General features: G+C 37.4%; 1 protein-coding gene across 8 annotated transcripts in view; it reads right to left on the bottom strand.

Moving 5' to 3' along the window:
- The window catches only part of LOC139985129 (alpha-N-acetyl-neuraminyl-2,3-beta-galactosyl-1,3-N-acetyl-galactosaminide alpha-2,6-sialyltransferase-like), a 69,623-nt gene that overhangs the window by 15,066 nt on the left and 35,540 nt on the right, over positions 1-19,017 (bottom strand). For 7 of the 8 annotated variants that reach the window (XM_071999375.1, XM_071999394.1, XM_071999385.1 and 4 more), the window contains one exon: positions 1,577-2,071. In XM_071999375.1, the coding sequence (XP_071855476.1) occupies positions 1,577-2,071 (495 nt within the window). Of the gene's footprint in view, positions 1-1,576; positions 2,072-3,610; positions 3,861-19,017 lie in introns of those variants that run through there. The other variant, XM_071999367.1, reaches the window with a different exon arrangement.

Genomic DNA, 19,017 nt, shown 5'->3' with positions numbered 1-19,017 from the left:
TAAACTAGCTCTAATACTTTCACAACGCACAAATAAACGGTAATCAAGTAGTCAAGATTTAGTATCACAGAAATTAATGAAGGTAACTGATGTATATACTGTAGTAATATGTAAATTAATTATAACAGAAAAGGTGTCGTACCACATAAAGAGTTTTCAATGCAACATTACTATTAATATCTGAACATTATGATTATTGTTTAAATTTTAGTATTACCTAGATGTGAAACATTTGATATTACTATCAATTAATTAATTATTACTCTAATATTAAGAAATTAATTGATTATTTAAATTAGTTATAAACAGCACACAATTCTCTATATAGTGTCATTTCTAGGTGGGATCACCTTCGTGTGGGAGCGAAGCACACTTGTCAACTTTAAAGCACTATCAGTCAAACTATATTAAATGGGTTAAATTTATGAGAGATTTCTGACCAAGCCCCTAAAACCCACACTTCAAGTATGATATATGATAGTTTTGTTCATACAGTAAGATGAAACATGGAATGATATGACTCTTCTACAACTTACATTAAAAGCCATTTCATTGAGAAAGCTGAGAAGAGTGAAAGAGTGAGAGAGCCACACATGCTGGTACAGTACCATTCATATCTAGGTAAACTAACACACAGCCTGAGGTACTATATGCACATTCAACATATTGTAGCAAATATCTTGTAACACTGGATACTGCTAACATTATTAACTGCGCTATGAAGATATTCCACTGCAAAGGAAAATCCTGATTATTTCGCTATATAAGCATGAAACAAAATTAACAGATGTTATGGAAACTACCATCCAATTTACTCTCAAAAATAGAACACTTTTCTGTCAACTACGTTAAAAAGATCTAAATTCAAATCATTCACAGAGCAGCAGTAAGTAATTAAAGTTCAGTTCTCTGTAGACATTTAAAACCCTACGTGAAGTTAAAAGGCGTCCATGAAATCTGAAATTTAAAATCTTAAACATTGGTTTTATCTCTTCAGCAAACATCACTATATGCCCTAACTTTATGCTTCTTTTACTCTCAGAGATGCTGATGGTCTGTGTGCTGTTCTTGAGTAGTCCAGCCATGTTGACTGACAGTACCTCTTTAAGGCTTAAGATCATCAATGATCACCCACTGCCTCACCCCTCCCTTCCACATCCCCCCTTCCCACATAAGCCATGTCCAGACCATCGTACAGATATATTCTAAGATAAATTTTATGTCTGTTCATAAGATAATGAAATTACTGTTGATTTTCCCACAACAAGTGAATTGTTAGGTTTGAGTGAATGCACTCAATGCAGAAAGAGATTAAAGAGAGTTGACATATATCCCGTGGGGAGGGGATGGGGTGGGGTAGGGAGGTGGAGGAGGAGGGGAGCAATATGCCCTGAAATACCAACACAGAGATTACAGCCAATGAAAATGTGCAGTTCCAGAAAATAACTACAAAGAATTGTTCTCATTTTTGTTGCTAAGCAACAAATTTCATATAACTTTTGTAAACTGACTTTCACAACAGTGTGATGTTACCCAAACTGTGCCAGTTGACATGACACACGTTTGTAGTACTTACCTCTCCGTCTTTGATATTCTCGTACCCCGGAACGGGAGGTGGCGGGGTGGGCTTGACCGTGTGGTTATCGTGTACATAATCTACGGTGGTAGCATCGACCGTGGCCGTGACTGGAACGTTGACTTTCTCTATCACTTTAACTTCGACCTCTCCATCACCGTTCATGAAGGTGGCGTTAGCCAGCAGTTTGTTGACATCCTCCTCTTTACCCGAGATGACGATATCTTCGATGTAGGCCCGGGAGGACTCCTCCCCTGCGATAGTTCGAAAGACTCTCGATATCGACAACCCCGAGAACCGCTTCTGGAGGGACTCTAGGGAGACGTAGTCCTGCTCGGCGAACAGCCGTCCCAAGGAATTACTTCTCAGGGAGTAGAGAAACGACGGCTGCTGGCGGGTCTTTTGCGGGGAGTTATGGAAATGTGTGAAGTAGATTAAAACAGTTGAAAAGAGAAACGAATACCAAAATGTTAGCACCACGTACCGCCAGCGACCCTGAAAAATGTAAGGAGAGATGGAGATGCGGTAATACTCAACGATGGGAGCAGAAGACATGTTCAGTTTAAACAAAGAGCAATGACATCTTAGAAAATGACTCTGACTTTTTATCCTTACCATTATAGCAACTAATTCCCTCATGAATGTTTCCTCCAGTATATATGTCCTATAAGGTTCTTCCACAGAATTGCATTGAATCAATTAGTTTCTACAACAAAATCGCGAGTGTCTGTGATACTGTAACAGTGTCTTTATGTTACAAACTTCATATTTTTGGGATTTCTATAACTCTAGCATGACTGGCTCTGAACAATACAGAAAAATATAACAGTATTGGATGGTCCGTGATTGTTTTTCCACATTTGTATATCAAACACCTCTTTATGAACCAGGAACCAACTCAATATACGTCAATATTTCTACAACTACCAATATTTTGTTCGTTTTGGTAATATGTAGGCGAGTATTCTCAGTTTTGTTTTCAATATTTAATTATTTTTTTTTAGTAATATGATATATTTACCTCTTACATACAGTAGGTGCACATGTAACCATTCCACTACCAATAACTCAAATTACTGTAAGGGTTGTGGAAAGTCTAATAGCACAACAGGAAACTTTCTGTACACGCATGCCACCACAATATTTTATAGCAAAGCTTCTTCATCTCTGAAGTTAATAACTGAATTCTGTATTAAATTCTTTGGTGAGATTTTTGGTGAGTTTTATGAAGCAGATTACATTTTTAAGGTATTATGTCATTGCTTAAATTATGTTGGCATCTCAGGGCAATGTAATTGAATAACAAAATTTAACAAGCATCTAATCCCCTCAATTCTTCTTTTGAAAGACTTCTATAGTAAGAAAACACATTTTTTTTCCCAATTATATGCAACTATAAATTGTGACAAAATGGAGACAAAAATCAGCTCTTCAACATTTGGTCTGCCAGTTTCGCACACCGACTACACATTTATTACTCAATAAAATATTGCAATTAATTAGTATTAATTAGTAAGACACACCCATCGAACATTTCACCAGCAAATGAATAATAACAGATTTTCTTTCCATACTCAAAAAATTGTCACCAAGACCATGCATTTTTCATATTAATATGAAACACTCTTGAAATTGAACTAGAAAATTTCAACTTCCTTTTATTTTCATACCCTCCCCTATTTGATATTACGACACTTGAATATTAAGTGAAGCTAATTAACTCAATTTGATACTAGAATTTTACTTTCACAAAACTCAAAAATTTGCTTTAATGATAGAAACTGACATTAAATCCAAATCTTTGTATTTATTTCTCAGAGGAATTGACTACACTGTATTTACAGTAGCAAGCAAAATCTACTTCTCTACAATATAATATAAAAGTAACAGAAGGAAAAAAAAAGAAGAATTTCCAAAACTATACCATATTTGTTAAAGTTTTCCAATCAATTCCTTGCTCAAAAATATCTACTTCTCTACAATATAATATAAAAGTAACAGAAGGAAAAAAAAGAAGAATTTCCACAACTATACCATATTTGTTAAAGTTTTCCAATCAATTCCTTGCTCAAAAATTCCACAATCCATATCACCTGGCTACGCACGGTAAAAGAAAAAAAATCATGTCCTTCTCACAAAATCACCACGGATGAACAGAAAACAACATATTCTCCATCAACTATTCGGAGATAATTCCCACTGATCCCATTAATGTCCCGAGAACCAGGCCACAATCGATACGTAGACACTGTTAAGCCAACCAGCTGTGCAGTTTTCATCGCCACTGCAAAAGGTGTTTATTAACCATCAAATCACTAACCGTCATTTGAAGCACATGCCGGGCAGGCGGGCGGCATATACAGGTTGTTGTTTATCCATAGATAGAGATACTGGTAGAGAGGAGGGCTAATATTTCAATCATGTGAATTTGTCAATAATACTCTGTTATTTCGGTGCACAGCGCATTCCTATCAAAATAATAAATGTGGTTCAGACAAATGACCCCGGGAAACTTAAAATTAGCCAGCCAAAAGCTGATTTCGGCACATTATTCTTATGTTTTTCGGGGGGACATATCTTGGTAACCTCTGCATGTGATTGCTTGCTTCAATCTTTTTTACAAATTTCAAATTCAAGACCTGCAGGGATTTTTTCCACCTTTTTCTGTCTTTTTCCTTTCTTATCCAAAAATAAAATATTATTTTGGACAAGCCCGAGTGCTCACAAAGCAAATGGGATACATTTTTTCCCCTTTAGTCTGTTGACTTAAGGGATCATGGAACTTAGTATGTGTAGGGTGTTAGGCGAGAACAAAAGAGAGGGGAGAGGCATAATACGAAAGGTAGGGGAGAGTGGGGGAGGGGGGGAGGATGTGCTGCAGCAATACAGAAATACATTGAGGATTTCAGGAATGATACATTGAACAGATGGTACATGGTAAGTGGAGAAAATGCAATTAGTTTTAGATCATGAAACTTGTAAGTGCTAGGAGGAACTAGGCACAAAATGTGAGAGGAGATAGGGGGAGGGAGAGGGGGGGAGAGCTGGAGTGGTGGGAGGGGAGGGGGAGGGGGAGGGAGAGGGGGAGAGCTGGAGTGGTGGTTGAGCTGTGCAGTGCAGCTATAACGTCACAAGCATGAAACATCATGTGATATGTGTCATGTAGACAAGGAGACAAAGGGGGTGTTTTTATACACAGCCATAATGAGGGTGACAACACAAATTCAGTGTGAGCATCTGTGATTTACTGTAGCTCTGTAGTGTGTTAATACACAGCTGCTTACACACAGCACTGTTAGGGCAGCATCCTACATGTATTATAGTATATGTGAGGAGGAGGAGGAGGCGGAGGAGGAGGCGGAGGAGGAGGAGGCGGCGGAGGAGGAGGAGGAGGAGGAGGAGGAGGAGGAGGAGGAGGAGGAGGAGGAGGAGGAGGAGGAGGAGGAGGAGGAGGAGGAGGAGGAGGAGGAGGAGGAGGAGGAGGAGGAGGAGGAGGAGGAGGAGGAGGAGGAGGAGGAGGAGGGTCTCGAGAGTTAGCTTGTATGTTGGAGGACGTAAGAGCAGCAGCTTTAAAACTGTTCAAAGTACAGAATGTTGTACATAGAAAGATTGTGGAACAACAAGGAGATAGTTACAACATATACTGAAGTGGCAGCAGCATCAGAACATACTTGACATTGTCCACTAATGTTACGGATGACCATACATAATGGGTGTGGATCAAGGAATGGTACAGGAAGTGGAATAATATACAGTCTACACTACATAAAGATAGCAGCTACATAACAACTGGTGTGTTTGTGTACATATAAAGGTAGAATTACAAGCTCGGATCAGAACAAACCCTTATGTAATTAAATTAGACATAAAACGGAAGTTACGGAACATAATTACTAAAACTACAGAGACAACTGTTCAATGCCAAGGACAAGGATATTTTGTTCATGGCGGCAAGATTGCATATTTTTGGGAAAAATACAATCACAACAAATCAGGCATGTAAAGACAGCCCCTGACATTCTTTGCAAACCCACGGCCAGTTGTTCAAAGAAGTCATTTCTCAAAAAAACCTCCCTGGGCATTCAATGACAGAATCTACAGCACGAGAGAGAGAGAGAGAGTGCGCATGTGACCCAAGGTTATAATACTATACCGATATGAATAAAAAAAAAATGCACATCTTCATCATTTCCAATCTGCCATCTCATAAGTCTTCACCATGAAATTAATTTTACAGTTTTATACCTTCAGGGAACCTCTCAGCTCTGCAGCACAAGTCAAACATAGCTCTTGATATTAGCCCGCCGCTGCATGCTAATTTCCTGGCCGAACGGCAACCTGCGAGTATAACGCACGTATGCTATATTAACCAGGTCTCTTCTGCTCATGTGAACCTGGTGGTTTATATTGCGTACACAGTAATTTATATCGACTGCCCCGAGTAGACGTGACTATGACGTGCAACATTTAAACCAACTGAGAATTCTTCTACAAACACATTCGACATCTGATAGTAAACGATTCCAAAAACAGCAGTCCTCCTAGAGTTATCCTAACCACATTTTTATTATAAGCAAGTTTTTGGCACCAGTTTAACACATTCCACCATTCTCGATGTGCGTCATCGTTCGATGATCTTCAATTTCACTCGTAACTCTACCAGCCGTTGGGATTAAGTAGATATACTGTGTATTCAGAGCTCTTTACCCCTGAAAAATGTGTTCACTGTATATATGTGGAATATTTTCATAAATGTCAAGGCATTTGATTTTTTTGTTTACAAAAATAAAACGAAGAATTGTCTGGCTTCTTCGACTGCAAGATATGCCTTTTTGTAATGAACATGCACTTTTTACCCACATTTATCTCTTGGACATGTTTTGATAGAGATTAAACTATATGAGACTTTATATGGTAGGTTAACAAGGATTATTATCCTACACCTGCAGGCAGAAACAGCTAGTCCTCTCTATCTTCAGGTGTTTACTACTCATGTGCTTCAATTCACATTGAAAGAGCTGCATGGTGATGTACATCGTAAGTTATATAACCTACAAATGTGTCTCCCCAACCCCCCCCCCAGTTCCCCTCCACCTCCTTCCACACTAGATCTGCTCATTTTTGCAGGTCCATATAGATTTGAGGTTTTGTACAACCTAATGCTTCTATTGAAGTGCATTCTTATTCTTACAAAAGGGTACAAGGGGCTGGTCATTTAAGCCTTGTGACAAGACAACTTTAGCCCAACATGTTATATGCAAATTACGTGAATCTTTTTGAAGTACAGACAGTATAAGAATCAAGATATGTAAATATACACAAAAATAATTAAATATGTACCAAACTTTCTCAAGGGATCCCCAGTAACTATTTCAACAGCTTTCGTTTTTTTAGGTTTTTCGTAGTAAATATTAATTATGATGCATTCTGCAAAAATATGCTTTAATTAAAACTGGAGACATTTTTATTCCAAACCGAACCGGTCGCTTTAAAGCAGGAATGACAGTGCGGGCCCGCGGGAAACACCAGCTCTCAAGTATAGTCTTGTGAAGAAGCACTTGAACCAAATCTCAGAGACAGTCCAGGATATATCTAGCTCCATGAGAGATGCAAAACAAGTTAATTAATTATTCAGTCGGTTTTCAAATGGCTTCATATCTTGCAGATTTACTGAATGTAGGAGGAAATTTGAATTGCGTTTACATATATGTATGTATGTACACAGTAAGTAACCAACAATCTCACACAAGCTTGGTCAGTATATATGCACACCATTGTTGTGAATATACTGATCATGCAGAAATTCCAAGACTTTACCAGGTTTGGATATTTATAGGTGACGAGTTTACCTGTCTCCTCACAACCTCAGCACTGTCACTCTGCCATGTCTAGAGTGAACTGGTAACCTTTTATCAGTGACACCCCGGCCCCCACCCCGGCCCCCACCCCGGCCCCCACCCCGGCCCCCACCCCGGCCCCCAGCCAGCCCCCCCACTCTTCTCATTCTACCACCCAAAGTGTCAACAGAGCGTTCGCTTGATCTCAGATTTTTTTCATCGGTCCGAATCCAATTTGAAACATTTTGGGATTCATTTCATATTTTAGACATTTTCTCCATATATGTAGGACAGTACATGAACTCGGTTGTCATTAATTATGCGAATAATGGACAGATTATCACATAAATATGGAAATCTTCTGCAATGAAAGATTCGTTTCGACCTTGATCAAGAAGACTTCATGAGAACACTAAAACAGAGCTTCCTAAAACCTGACAGTAGCTGTAATTTATTTTCTTTTTAGGTTAATGGAAAACTTTATTTTTAGTTGCTTAGAAGGTATTGTAAATTTTTATTTGGCTGTGAAGAAAATTGCAAGGTTCATACATGTGCAAGCTTGATCAATCACAATTTTTTTTTTTTATATTGTATACAATTGTGTTTTTAAAATACTAAAAAAATTACATTTCATAACGGAAAAAGTCAAGAAGATTGCTTGATCTGAAGGCCAGATCAGAAAAAAAAAAACTTTTTTCAATATATACCATTACCTTCCTGACTTCCCTAGCTAACATATTCCTGCTTCTTACTGGACCATGCAGTGGCCCCATACCTCCCACCCTCCTCACCCCCCCCAGCCCTGAAAAAAATTCCCAAATAGTCAAATGTCAGTTAACACTTGCAGAAGAAACCAGATGCCCATGTTGCTAATTTTGAGTCTAACGGCCCAGCGTTTGAGTGACATATAATTAAATGAAGCCTACTATGCATAAATTTTAAAAAAGTATTCAGCCCGATTCAATGGGATGGACAATATACTCCAGTGTGTTATTTGCATTTGTAATATACAGTACCACATGAAAATGTTTACCAAGCTTTTAGGTAAACGTAATGTATGTACAGCAACCACTTCAACTTCTACTTGAAAGAATTTAAAATATGCCATCGCATTTATAAACGACTGAAACTCAGACTTTGGCTTCAGTATTTTTACCGAAGTATTCAAATTATGAAGAGCTACAGTATGAGGTCACAATGGCCGTGACTTTGATCTGGATTTTAATTACAGTTAATGCCAAAACAGAAGGATTTCTTCTGCAGCTGGCAGCCGAAATCTGAAAGTTCCTAACCTGGAGGTCATAGGTTATAAGCAACTCAGGGAAGCTTTTAATAACATGGGTATCATCTAAATTTATTTTGAATTCCACTTAGCTCAATAAAACCTCTCACTATTAGGACTGGAAGGTTGAGTTTCCTTGTAAGTGAACCTTAGTTGGGAAGACAAAACAACATCTGTAGTACAGTACTGCCTAAAGAAGGAATGGTCAAGGTTTTATATGATCTTAATTGCTAAAATCACAAATTCAAAGACTCAAGAGATGGTATTATTTCCCAGATGGCCAGGGAAGATCAAATTGCTTACCAATATAATTCAAGAGCTGAGAAAAACACACTTGAAAGAAGCCAGAGAGTGTAGAGTTAACGAATGGAGTCACACACTTAGTGCTAATTAACCACTCTTGTCTAGAGTATATGTTTCACATGGCATATGTTTGAGTGGGTGAAGTGGAAAGGGGAAGGCTGAGGAAGGGGGTTGGCAAAGAGAAGCTCTCTCCAGCGTTTCTGTAGAGAGTGCACTCATATCGGTCCTAAAGTGCTGTTTACAGATTTCTCTGAATCAAAGTATAAACACCATGCGTCGCGTGAAAGCGCTCACGAGCATGCAAACACGCTGCCGGATGGACTTACATATAGACGCAAATTCGGGTATCGACTACTTCAAGCCTGTAACAATTTTCAATTCCTTGGAAACCTAAAAAGTTGATTTTTATCAAACTTTATAAGGTATTACTCTCAAACCGCTCTCAAGTCGCTAGATCAGCAACTAAATTAAAGTAGGGTGTGAAACTGTCATTTTGCAAACCAATTAGGTCTAAAACAAGTGTTCCTCTGAAAATAATTTTGCTTGCATGGGAGTGTATAAACATCTACCACATGTATAAAAATCATAATTAGCGTTGGTAAAAATAAAAATTTACCAGATCTTCTTTACTCCTTTGTCAGGCTGTGGTAAGTCATAAATATTCATCTACAGACTATACAGACTTTATGCATGTTTAAATTAAGTCTTGATTAATGACTGGCTGGAAGTATAGCCAGTCATAGACTGGATCCAGTGATAAAAAAGTTACCAGTTAACTCTAGGTACAGTACAGCTAGAGTGCTGACATCGTGAGGGGACAGGTAAGCCAGCAGCAAAGTAAATACAATACAAGCCTTTTCTACAGTACTTTGGAATATACTTCAGACATATGGTAAATTTGTACATATGTTTGCTATACTTTATATGTAGACCAAGACTCCTAGAAATTAAATATCCACCCGGTGTGAAACAAGATTCATCAGTATTAATGATATCTTATACTGTAATACATGAAACCACATAGTCAATATAGTGAATGTTTCCCTTCATCCACATAAATTGTACATTAATCAGACTTATGAAACATAGATCACAATTATAGTTTCAGGGGAGCAGCTTATCTGATTCCTTTCCATGGGTTGAACATAGTAAAAAATAAAGTGCACACTCACTCATACCACCCATCATGAAGTAATAACACACACTGTAGAGTAATGAAGTATTCCCTATGGTTTCTCCCTTGTTGCCCCTCCCCTTCTCCCTTCCCGCCCCTCCCCCTTTCTCCCCACCCCCTTCTCCGTTGCTACCCTAACCTTCTTCTTAAAACAATTAGACCAAGCTGGAAACACACGAACACAATCATGTTCTTTTGCCTCATTCTCTGTGTTTTAAAGAATACACCCATATGTCAATACACATTAGACGAACATTACATTATATTTAATTTATATCACTAGAGCACCTCCAACCGTCCACCCCCCCCAAAAAAAAGTAATAGGATTGGTCCAGATTAATAATCCAACATGAAACAAGATATCACCAGTAGTACCAGAATATGCTGGTGGTAACGACGAAATTAAAGAAAGACATAAATTCAATTGACAACGATATAAACAATTCCACATGAGGAGTTAAAACAATGATCCATCCAGAGATTTGTCGTTTCTGGATGGTTGATTATTCTGCCAATACAAAACCACAGAGAGGTTGGTGCTTGGAATGAAGTGCTGGAACTATAAAACAATGTACTCCAGTACTATAGACCAATCAATAAGCAAGGCCAGAAAGAGACGATGCAAATCTGCTAGAAGTGAGCATGAATGACTCGTTCTTTTTTCTTTCATGTTTTGAAAGGACATAACCTATCTCAGTGGTCTTCCCATATATACAGTATCATTTAAAGGATTCCTTGGCACTTAATTGGTTGACGATGACTGAGCTATAAAGCCCCAAAATAGTTGAAAAATTTTCTGAATCTTTAAGGCTTCATAAAACCACATAAAACCTCATAGCATTTTTGTACACAATGATTTATGAAGTTTTTAAAGTTGGTGATATTTTGTCATATATATGCAGGATCTGGCAACAGTTAGCAGAATGATAAAGTGATGTCACATCTAGGGCAGTAATTGGGCTGGAAATGTCTCTGTTTGTCGTTAAAATATGTCAATCATTTTTATCACCCCACAGAGGAAAAATAATTTGGATCAAATTCTGACAAAAGGAACGACATTAACTGCTCTATAAGCAAACATGTCATGTTTCAAGAATAAATGAACAAGAAGATAAATAAATGGAAAGTAAAGCTTTTCAAAAACACATCCTCCCCTCTCCCCCCTCCTCACCTCCCCCTGCAGATGACATCACAGACCCCCTACTGTGATCCAACATCCTGGACTTGTTGACGGTTTATAGCCACTCAAGATTGGTTACAATCAATCACAAATATACATCTGGAATTTAATCTCACAGCACTGTGAAATATTTTGCTCTTTGATTTAAGTTCTATTTTGTCTGCCACCTGAATATCCCTTTAAAGCCCCCCCCTCCCCCTCCCCCCCCTCCCCCCCCAGAGTGAAATAACAATACTTGTTAAAGTGGCACGAAGGACACTGCTTTAGATAAGTAACAATTTAAGCTATTCTGTGGTATTAATGGGACGCTTTGATTGTGAGAAAGAAGGCATTTAGGTAAGTAGTTGTGTAAATAAGTGAAGTGATTATCATGATGCTGTTGAACTCTTGATCAAGAATTAGCAGCAGACCAGTTCAATTTATGTTACTAGAGATGGTCTACCATTGCTAATTCACAGAGCAGGGAATAATTTATCCTGTGTCACGTCACAGGATTCTATATAAATATAAAATGGTCAAGGTGTCAGGTGATACAAGTGTAAAGATGTAGCAGTTTTCTACACAGGAACTACAGTACTGTACTAATGAAAGGAAAAAAACTCAGAGCCCTTAAAAGTGCTAGACAAGATTTGAACAATAAATTATTCCCCGTCCAATTCTCTATACTGTATGTATGAGGATTGAGAGACAACGGGTGGGATGGGTGGACAGGTGGGTGGGTGGGTGGCTGGGTTGGTTGGTGGGTGGGTGGGGTTATAGGAAAGACTTCCTTTTCAAATAATTCTAACTGATTAGGGTTAATACTATACTTGCAACTTAGTAATAATGTTACCAAATTTCCAAACTTCAAGATTCTCAGTTTGAAACCATGAGTAACAGTACATGAAGCAATTAAAATTTTACAAGGCCTAGAAGTTTGCATCTACTTGCAGTCTAAAAATACAAGCGCTTACAAAAAAAATCTACCAGTTTGGCTAAACATCCAAAGCTCCTTATCGCGTGATATTTTTCCAAAATTTACAATATTGCTGCCAAATTTAACTTTTCCCCACCCGTGATATGTGATCAATATAAACAGAGATGCAGCTTGTACTGTATGATTCCATCTGTGATATGATGAGACACATCTCATAAATTATGGATCTTAAATCCCACACATGAATTCTGGGAATTTTAATTGGTATTTAAAATATTAAATATGTAGCAAAAATGCAACACTAAATGTCAGAAGTGATTGAGAACAGGAAGTAACGGTATATATTGTAAACGGTAATCCAACAGTAATCTGAAAAGGCATGAAATCCATCGGTCAAGCTAAACTATTTCCGTACAGTACAGTATCCATTAATAATCCACGCCTAGCGAAATTTGTACATGTACATTGTATGTGGTAAATATTTACATATATACACCATGACCAAGCGAACTTATTATTTGAGTAACATTTTTTAAGACGTAATTTGTCTGAACAATATTGCAATTACAGTTTCCCTCCCCCCTCCCCATATAATAAACATGGTATGATTCAGGTCCTGGTATCAACACCAGGTAAGACAGCCTGAATACCTTGTATTTGACAGGAAAAAAAGTTTGATATATTTTATATGAGATGCACATCTTTTTTTTTGACAAACTACAGAAAACAAAAAGAATTATGGTAAGACAAATTCAGGAAGTTGAAAGAACTTTTGGTATAAAATTAGGGCCTTATTCTGTGGCTGCATTTGCACAGACTTCAATTAGTCTTCCCCCTAATAATAGACCACTGAATGCTGCTGAATAAGCCCTACTTTCATGTTGTGTGTGATACACAAGCCAGTGACTTGATAAATCACTGTACGTACAAGCCACTTGTGTGAGATCGTTAAGACTGCTGCTGGTATATATGCTGGTCTTCAAAGACAAATCTAGTAAAATTTCATCAGTCTTCACTAGAACATCATGCCCTTATTGTAAACATTTACAAGTCATGTGAAGATAATATGATTTCTCTGAAAAATTTGTACGCTATGTTCTTGCAAATACTGCTGGTATGAATTTGCCTTTCATTTTTCATTTTTCATAGATGATAATCTCAAACCGTTACAAACTGATGAACCCCCCATTCCCCTTCCACCCCCCCCACCCTCAGTGACAACCTTCTGTGTTCTATATCCTAGTAAATATAAAGAGCATTTCATTGGCAAAGAAATATAATATGACAAACAACGATACCCTTTATCTATCTAGGTTAAGGAAGGTGATACTATGATGTGATTTTTAATAAGCACTTAAAAAGACTAAATTGATGATTGTTGAGTTTGGTTCATTTTCTATAGAATCCAATACTGAAAATGTTCTGGTCAATCAAATTATTTATCCTCTAATGCAGGGAAGTTTCACTATCACACACCGTCAGCGAAACTGAGAGCTTTTTGAAAAAATTCTGGTTTCACATTTTTCTGTGGCATCAAAACTAATATTTATGGAAGTGTCTGAGTGGCAAAAGTTTTGAAAACCCATCAAAAGTAATATTACATTCTGGTAGCTGTAGTTGATTGCTTTAATCGTAAAAAAATGCATGAAACTTTCTACATCTGTAACCTGGCTAAAACCACCTGAAAGCATCATCAAAGCATTTTATATGACAAAGATGATAAAAACATCTTTACAATGATAATGGAAATATTTTATGAATGTATTTGGCAACAGCGAAAGTGAAATGATGCACATCAGGGCCATTCAGCTGAAAATGATTTGGTTTGTATTTATAATAATATTTAAAACTCAATTGTTTCTCATGAGGAAACTAATATTTGAACAAAAGAAATTATAATAAATTGCATTTTGATGAAATTCTAACATACAGAGAGAGCCTTAAATGACGGCTGAAACAAAACATCCAAAATATATCAGCTTTCCAGGATAAAACAGCTATAGAAGATTATAAAATGAAAGTAAAACGTTTGAAGAACATTTGCCGTTATGGCGTCATAGACCACACATATGTGATTCACTGCAGTGAAGAATTACGTAAGGGTTTAGCAAGTCCAGAACAGGTTCACTTCAATCACCCATTAATGTACCAGGAGTTTAAGGTATTGATAAAGATATTGACAAAGATACCGAAATGGAGTTTTCGGACTGATAGTGTCGAATATTTGTGTTATCTATATAAGTGTCACATTCTCCGCCACTGGAATATATCCATTCAATGAGAATATTTGAATCATGAATCCAATCAATAGTAATACAGTATATAAATACAGTATATATACCAATACCATCTGCAATCATATCATAGCATGAAATTAAATCCACATGCTTGTCTCCGAACAACCTAAAGCTTCCCTGATATTATAATATTATACTAAATCTTTTAAGTGCGCTGGTTAAATCTTGAATTATCCTGCTGGTTTGAAGAATTAAGCTTTGATATAGATATATCGCCAACCTGATGCGAAATGTTCCTATGTACAGCAAATATAGTAACAATAATAATAATATCCCAGAGCCATTATGCATTAGGGGAGAGATTAATGGCTTTCTCAAGGTGATTTTCATCAAGAACTCTACAGCCAGTACAGCTCAGATTCTAACTTCTCAAATCATCTTCTTTTTTCGCCTTTTTTTTTTTTTTAACCAAAGTTTTTCTTTTTTTTTTGAGTATTTCTATAACTTAACATGGGAATAGTCTTGAAGAATGATGAAAGATTAATAGCATACCAGAGTTTATTTTGGTAACTGAGATGGGTTTCCAAAATCAATATTTCTTCAGATTGCAAATTGTTTAACCTTTTCTCTTCTTTTATGATTGATGGGTCCCCCCATATTCAACTGCAATTTATTGCTTGCTTATAAATTGGGAGTAGAATCTTTCGTCCAAGAGAGCAAGAAGCCAAGAGAGCAAGAAGCCGGTGTGTTTGTAGAGCTAGGTGGAGCTAGCAGTGTTTATGCATAGATCTTCCTTGCCAAGGCCAGACAGAGATTGTTTCAAAAAATTTAAAGATGGTTCAAAATCTTTGTCAAAACTAAAATACCATTCACAATGTGTCTCATCTTTGGATTGGAAATCCATGACCATGCAGACAGCCATTCTGTCAGAAACCTGATAAACTCACAGTATCGTTAGAAGCTTGAATCTATTGGCTGTAATTTCAAGGGGGTGGGGTAGGGGGAGGTTGAGTTAAAATATTTATCTAGAAAAGATCAGCTATCATGCATACCATGACATCATTTGTTTGTTGTATATTAAAATTTATTTTCTAATTTTATTTTGATAGCCTTATTGTTACTAATTTTCGGCTGTAATAGTTTAGTATTTTAATTTTATTGTATGCTGTCATATTTTATTGCTTTCGTCTTTAATTTCTGATTTTTATTGCTTTAATAATTATTGTTAGGATATCTACATGTAATTTTTAGGATGCAATATTTTTAGAAGAAGCCAGTGTGTTTGTAGAGCTATAGAGAGAGCTAGCTCAGTGTTTATGCATAGATCTCCTTGCCAAGGTCAGACAGAGATTGTTTCATATTTAAAGATGGATCAAAAGTTTTGTCAAAACTTAAATACCATTCACAATGTGTCTCATCTTTGGATCAGATCTATGACCATGCAGACAGCCATTCTGTTGGAAACCTGATTGACTCACAGTATTGTTAGAAGCTTGAACTTATTGGCTGTAATTTCAAGGGGGTGGGGAGGGGGAGGGGAGGGAAGGAGTGGGGAGGAGGGGGATTGAGTTACTATATTTATCTAGAAGAGATCAGCTATCATACATACCATTATAGTAACACACAAACACATACACACACATACACAAGCACACACAAAGTGATGGATATCACAACAGTTTACATCCTTTTCATATCAGCAAAACTTTAATTTGCTCATTCTTTACAATCAACATTCCTGTTGGAAAGAAGTAAACAAACTTAAGTACAATTACTTGTACGATTGCATGGAACCTGTCACAAACTGAAACAAGATTGTTTAGGCCATCAAGATAAGGCATCAGTGCTATTTACTTCGCTCCTCGCTTACCTGTCTCCCCACAACCTTAGCACACTCATTCTACCGCGCCTAGAATGTCCTGGTAACCTTTTAACACTGTGCACCCTCTGTGACCCGGCTTCACGGGTCACCGCCCTTCCTTCTCATTCTACCAACCAAAGTGGGGAGACAGGTAAGCTCGTCACTTGTAAATATCCAAACCAGTAAGTTTTGGAGTATAAGTGTCATTAACCTATTAGCAGCTTTAACAGGAAAAAAGCAAGGAACCAAAAATAAATAAAAATTGAAATATTTATCAAGTTTAAAAAGATTTCTGCATCTTTATTTTTTTAACAGAGATTGTAACATTGCTTTAATATGAGACCTGACTTACAAATTCCTGCGACATGCAATTATCTGTCAGAGCAATCTATCCATTTGAAAACTTTTGAAAAAGTCAGTTTTATTTCACCACAACCTGGGTAGGTGACTTGTTTCGTTCTTTCAAAATGAGAATCACTTTAAATTTAACCAGTTTGCTGGATTTGTCTTCATCTGACTGTATAGCAACGATCTGTTTTGATACCTTACTTTAATAATAATCATAACACTTTACTCAATCAAGACAGACCGCGACAATTTGGATGTATCCACTATAACTCCTTCAAACTTGGGCCTCGGACATTTTTCTTCTCCATTAACTCTGACTCACAGTCCGAGTGAATTCAGAAAAGCAATTTATCAGAGAAAGAATGAAAGAACCCATGAACCAATCTATGAAATCTGACATCACACAGACATATTAATGCAAAAGAGGTAAATTACTTCACTTAACCAAACCTGCGTACAATATCTTCATCCAAGGCCTGCTTCACATTTGAGAGTTCACACGAAGGAGGATCAGGATCTTATCTTCCCGCTGGGAGGGAATATAGCTGATCCCAGATGTCGGCGGGCGGACCAATTTCGAATGAAAGAGCGTTACCCAAACCCGAAATGGTCACGATGATCGTTTCTGATCAATCAGTTCATTATGTATACCCACTGTACAGTGCACCTGCCTACCCTTAAATACACTCTCATTGCTCCCTGTTTATGTGTAACATTTCAATAAAATCTTCCTTAGAGGCTGAACATAGTTTAAGGAAGATCCTGCTAGTGGATAAGCAGTTTGCTAACAGTTTTGTTTTACTTTGCTCTCTGTTTAGGCTGAACTGATGAGAGGGCAAGTGACTGGGAGATTTCGGGTCGCGTGATCCCCAAGCGTTCACGCTAACCATCTTGATCGCCCTTCCGTTTGGGGTCTGGTTCCTACCCGAAGGGAAGATTATGTATCTGATCCTACTGTAAGTACTCGAGTGTTCACCCTACAAAGTTGATCCCCCCCACCCCCTTGCTGCATCAGACCACCCTTTTTCAATACTCAAATGTGAACCAGGCTCCGGTAGAGCCCTGAATTACTGGTGGCTTCATACAAACCAATGATTCCATCCTCCTGCGTGGGTCTCACATGATGTGTGTTACCAGAAAATTACCATTGTAAGTAATATTTACTTTCCACTTCTTTGTCAAGTTTCTTACATAAACAACTGCTGTCAGACATGGTAGAGAATCCATGGACACATGCCGGTATAAAACCTTTTCTAAACAGCTTGAAAATCAAGACATGTCACTCAGATATCAATCGGTAATTGCTTACACCCCGCTGGTAACATAACAGTCTGGTATATTGGATTAGCTAGAATGTGAAACTGTCAAGACCCACTTTGGCTGGATGGGGACATGAACTTCACACATGAACCACAACGGTACCAGAGTAACATTACCCACAGATTGTGGGTTCCTTCCCTGAATGGCCAGTGGATCGAAAGAAGAAGCATTGACCTTACAATACCATCTGAGAGGTCATGGGTTCCATCCCTGAACGGCCAAAAGAGTGGACTTTTTCCATCCAAAAGAATTCATTTAGTTACAGTACTAACTAACTCTTGACACATTTGGTGCCTATTGCTTCTATCATATAAGTACTGTAGATTCTAATGGTAGGAAAAATAGCCCAAAGATAAAAATTAAAAAACATGTTTAAGATTCATCGCCTCTCGAAATGTTATAACCTTCAGCATCGAGCTACAATTTTTGATATATACATTTAAAATATAACACAAATTATGTATCTCTAGGCTGAAATGACTCAAATTCTAATACTTCTTGTGATAATTTACAGTCAAATCACATCACATCCTACAAGGATGACAAAGGCGGAAAAAAGAGCTTCATCAAAGTTTTTACTAAATTATTCTACTGCACATGTCATACACTTTGACATATTTTCATTTACCCTTGATACGATGACAAGCTATTTGCATAGTTTGCCCTTCTGGTTGTAATAATTAATGCAAACCAATAATTTAGAAAAGTTCTGCCAAATTATTGCTTTTTTCAGTTCTTGAGAAACAAATTGCACGAAAAGGAGAAAAAAACGAAATAAAGTAAAATTAGCAGTCGTGGAGCAAGGACATCATAATTTGTTATCTTAACGATGAAAATCAAAACTATGGTATTGTTGTTGAATTATCTAATTATCTATATTCAAATGCTAATGCAACTACAGTGATGGCCTAGCTAACGTCACTGCCTCAAGAGTTGTGTTCTCTAATTTAAGTATTGGTTGGTCACAGTATATAAACAATGTC

This window comes from Apostichopus japonicus, chromosome 2 (assembly GCF_037975245.1).
Source record: "Apostichopus japonicus isolate 1M-3 chromosome 2, ASM3797524v1, whole genome shotgun sequence".
NCBI classification, from domain to species: Eukaryota; Metazoa; Echinodermata; class Holothuroidea; order Aspidochirotida; family Stichopodidae; genus Apostichopus; species Apostichopus japonicus.
Note: the sequence above shows the minus strand (reverse complement) of the source record. Positions and strands in the feature narration are given on the sequence as shown.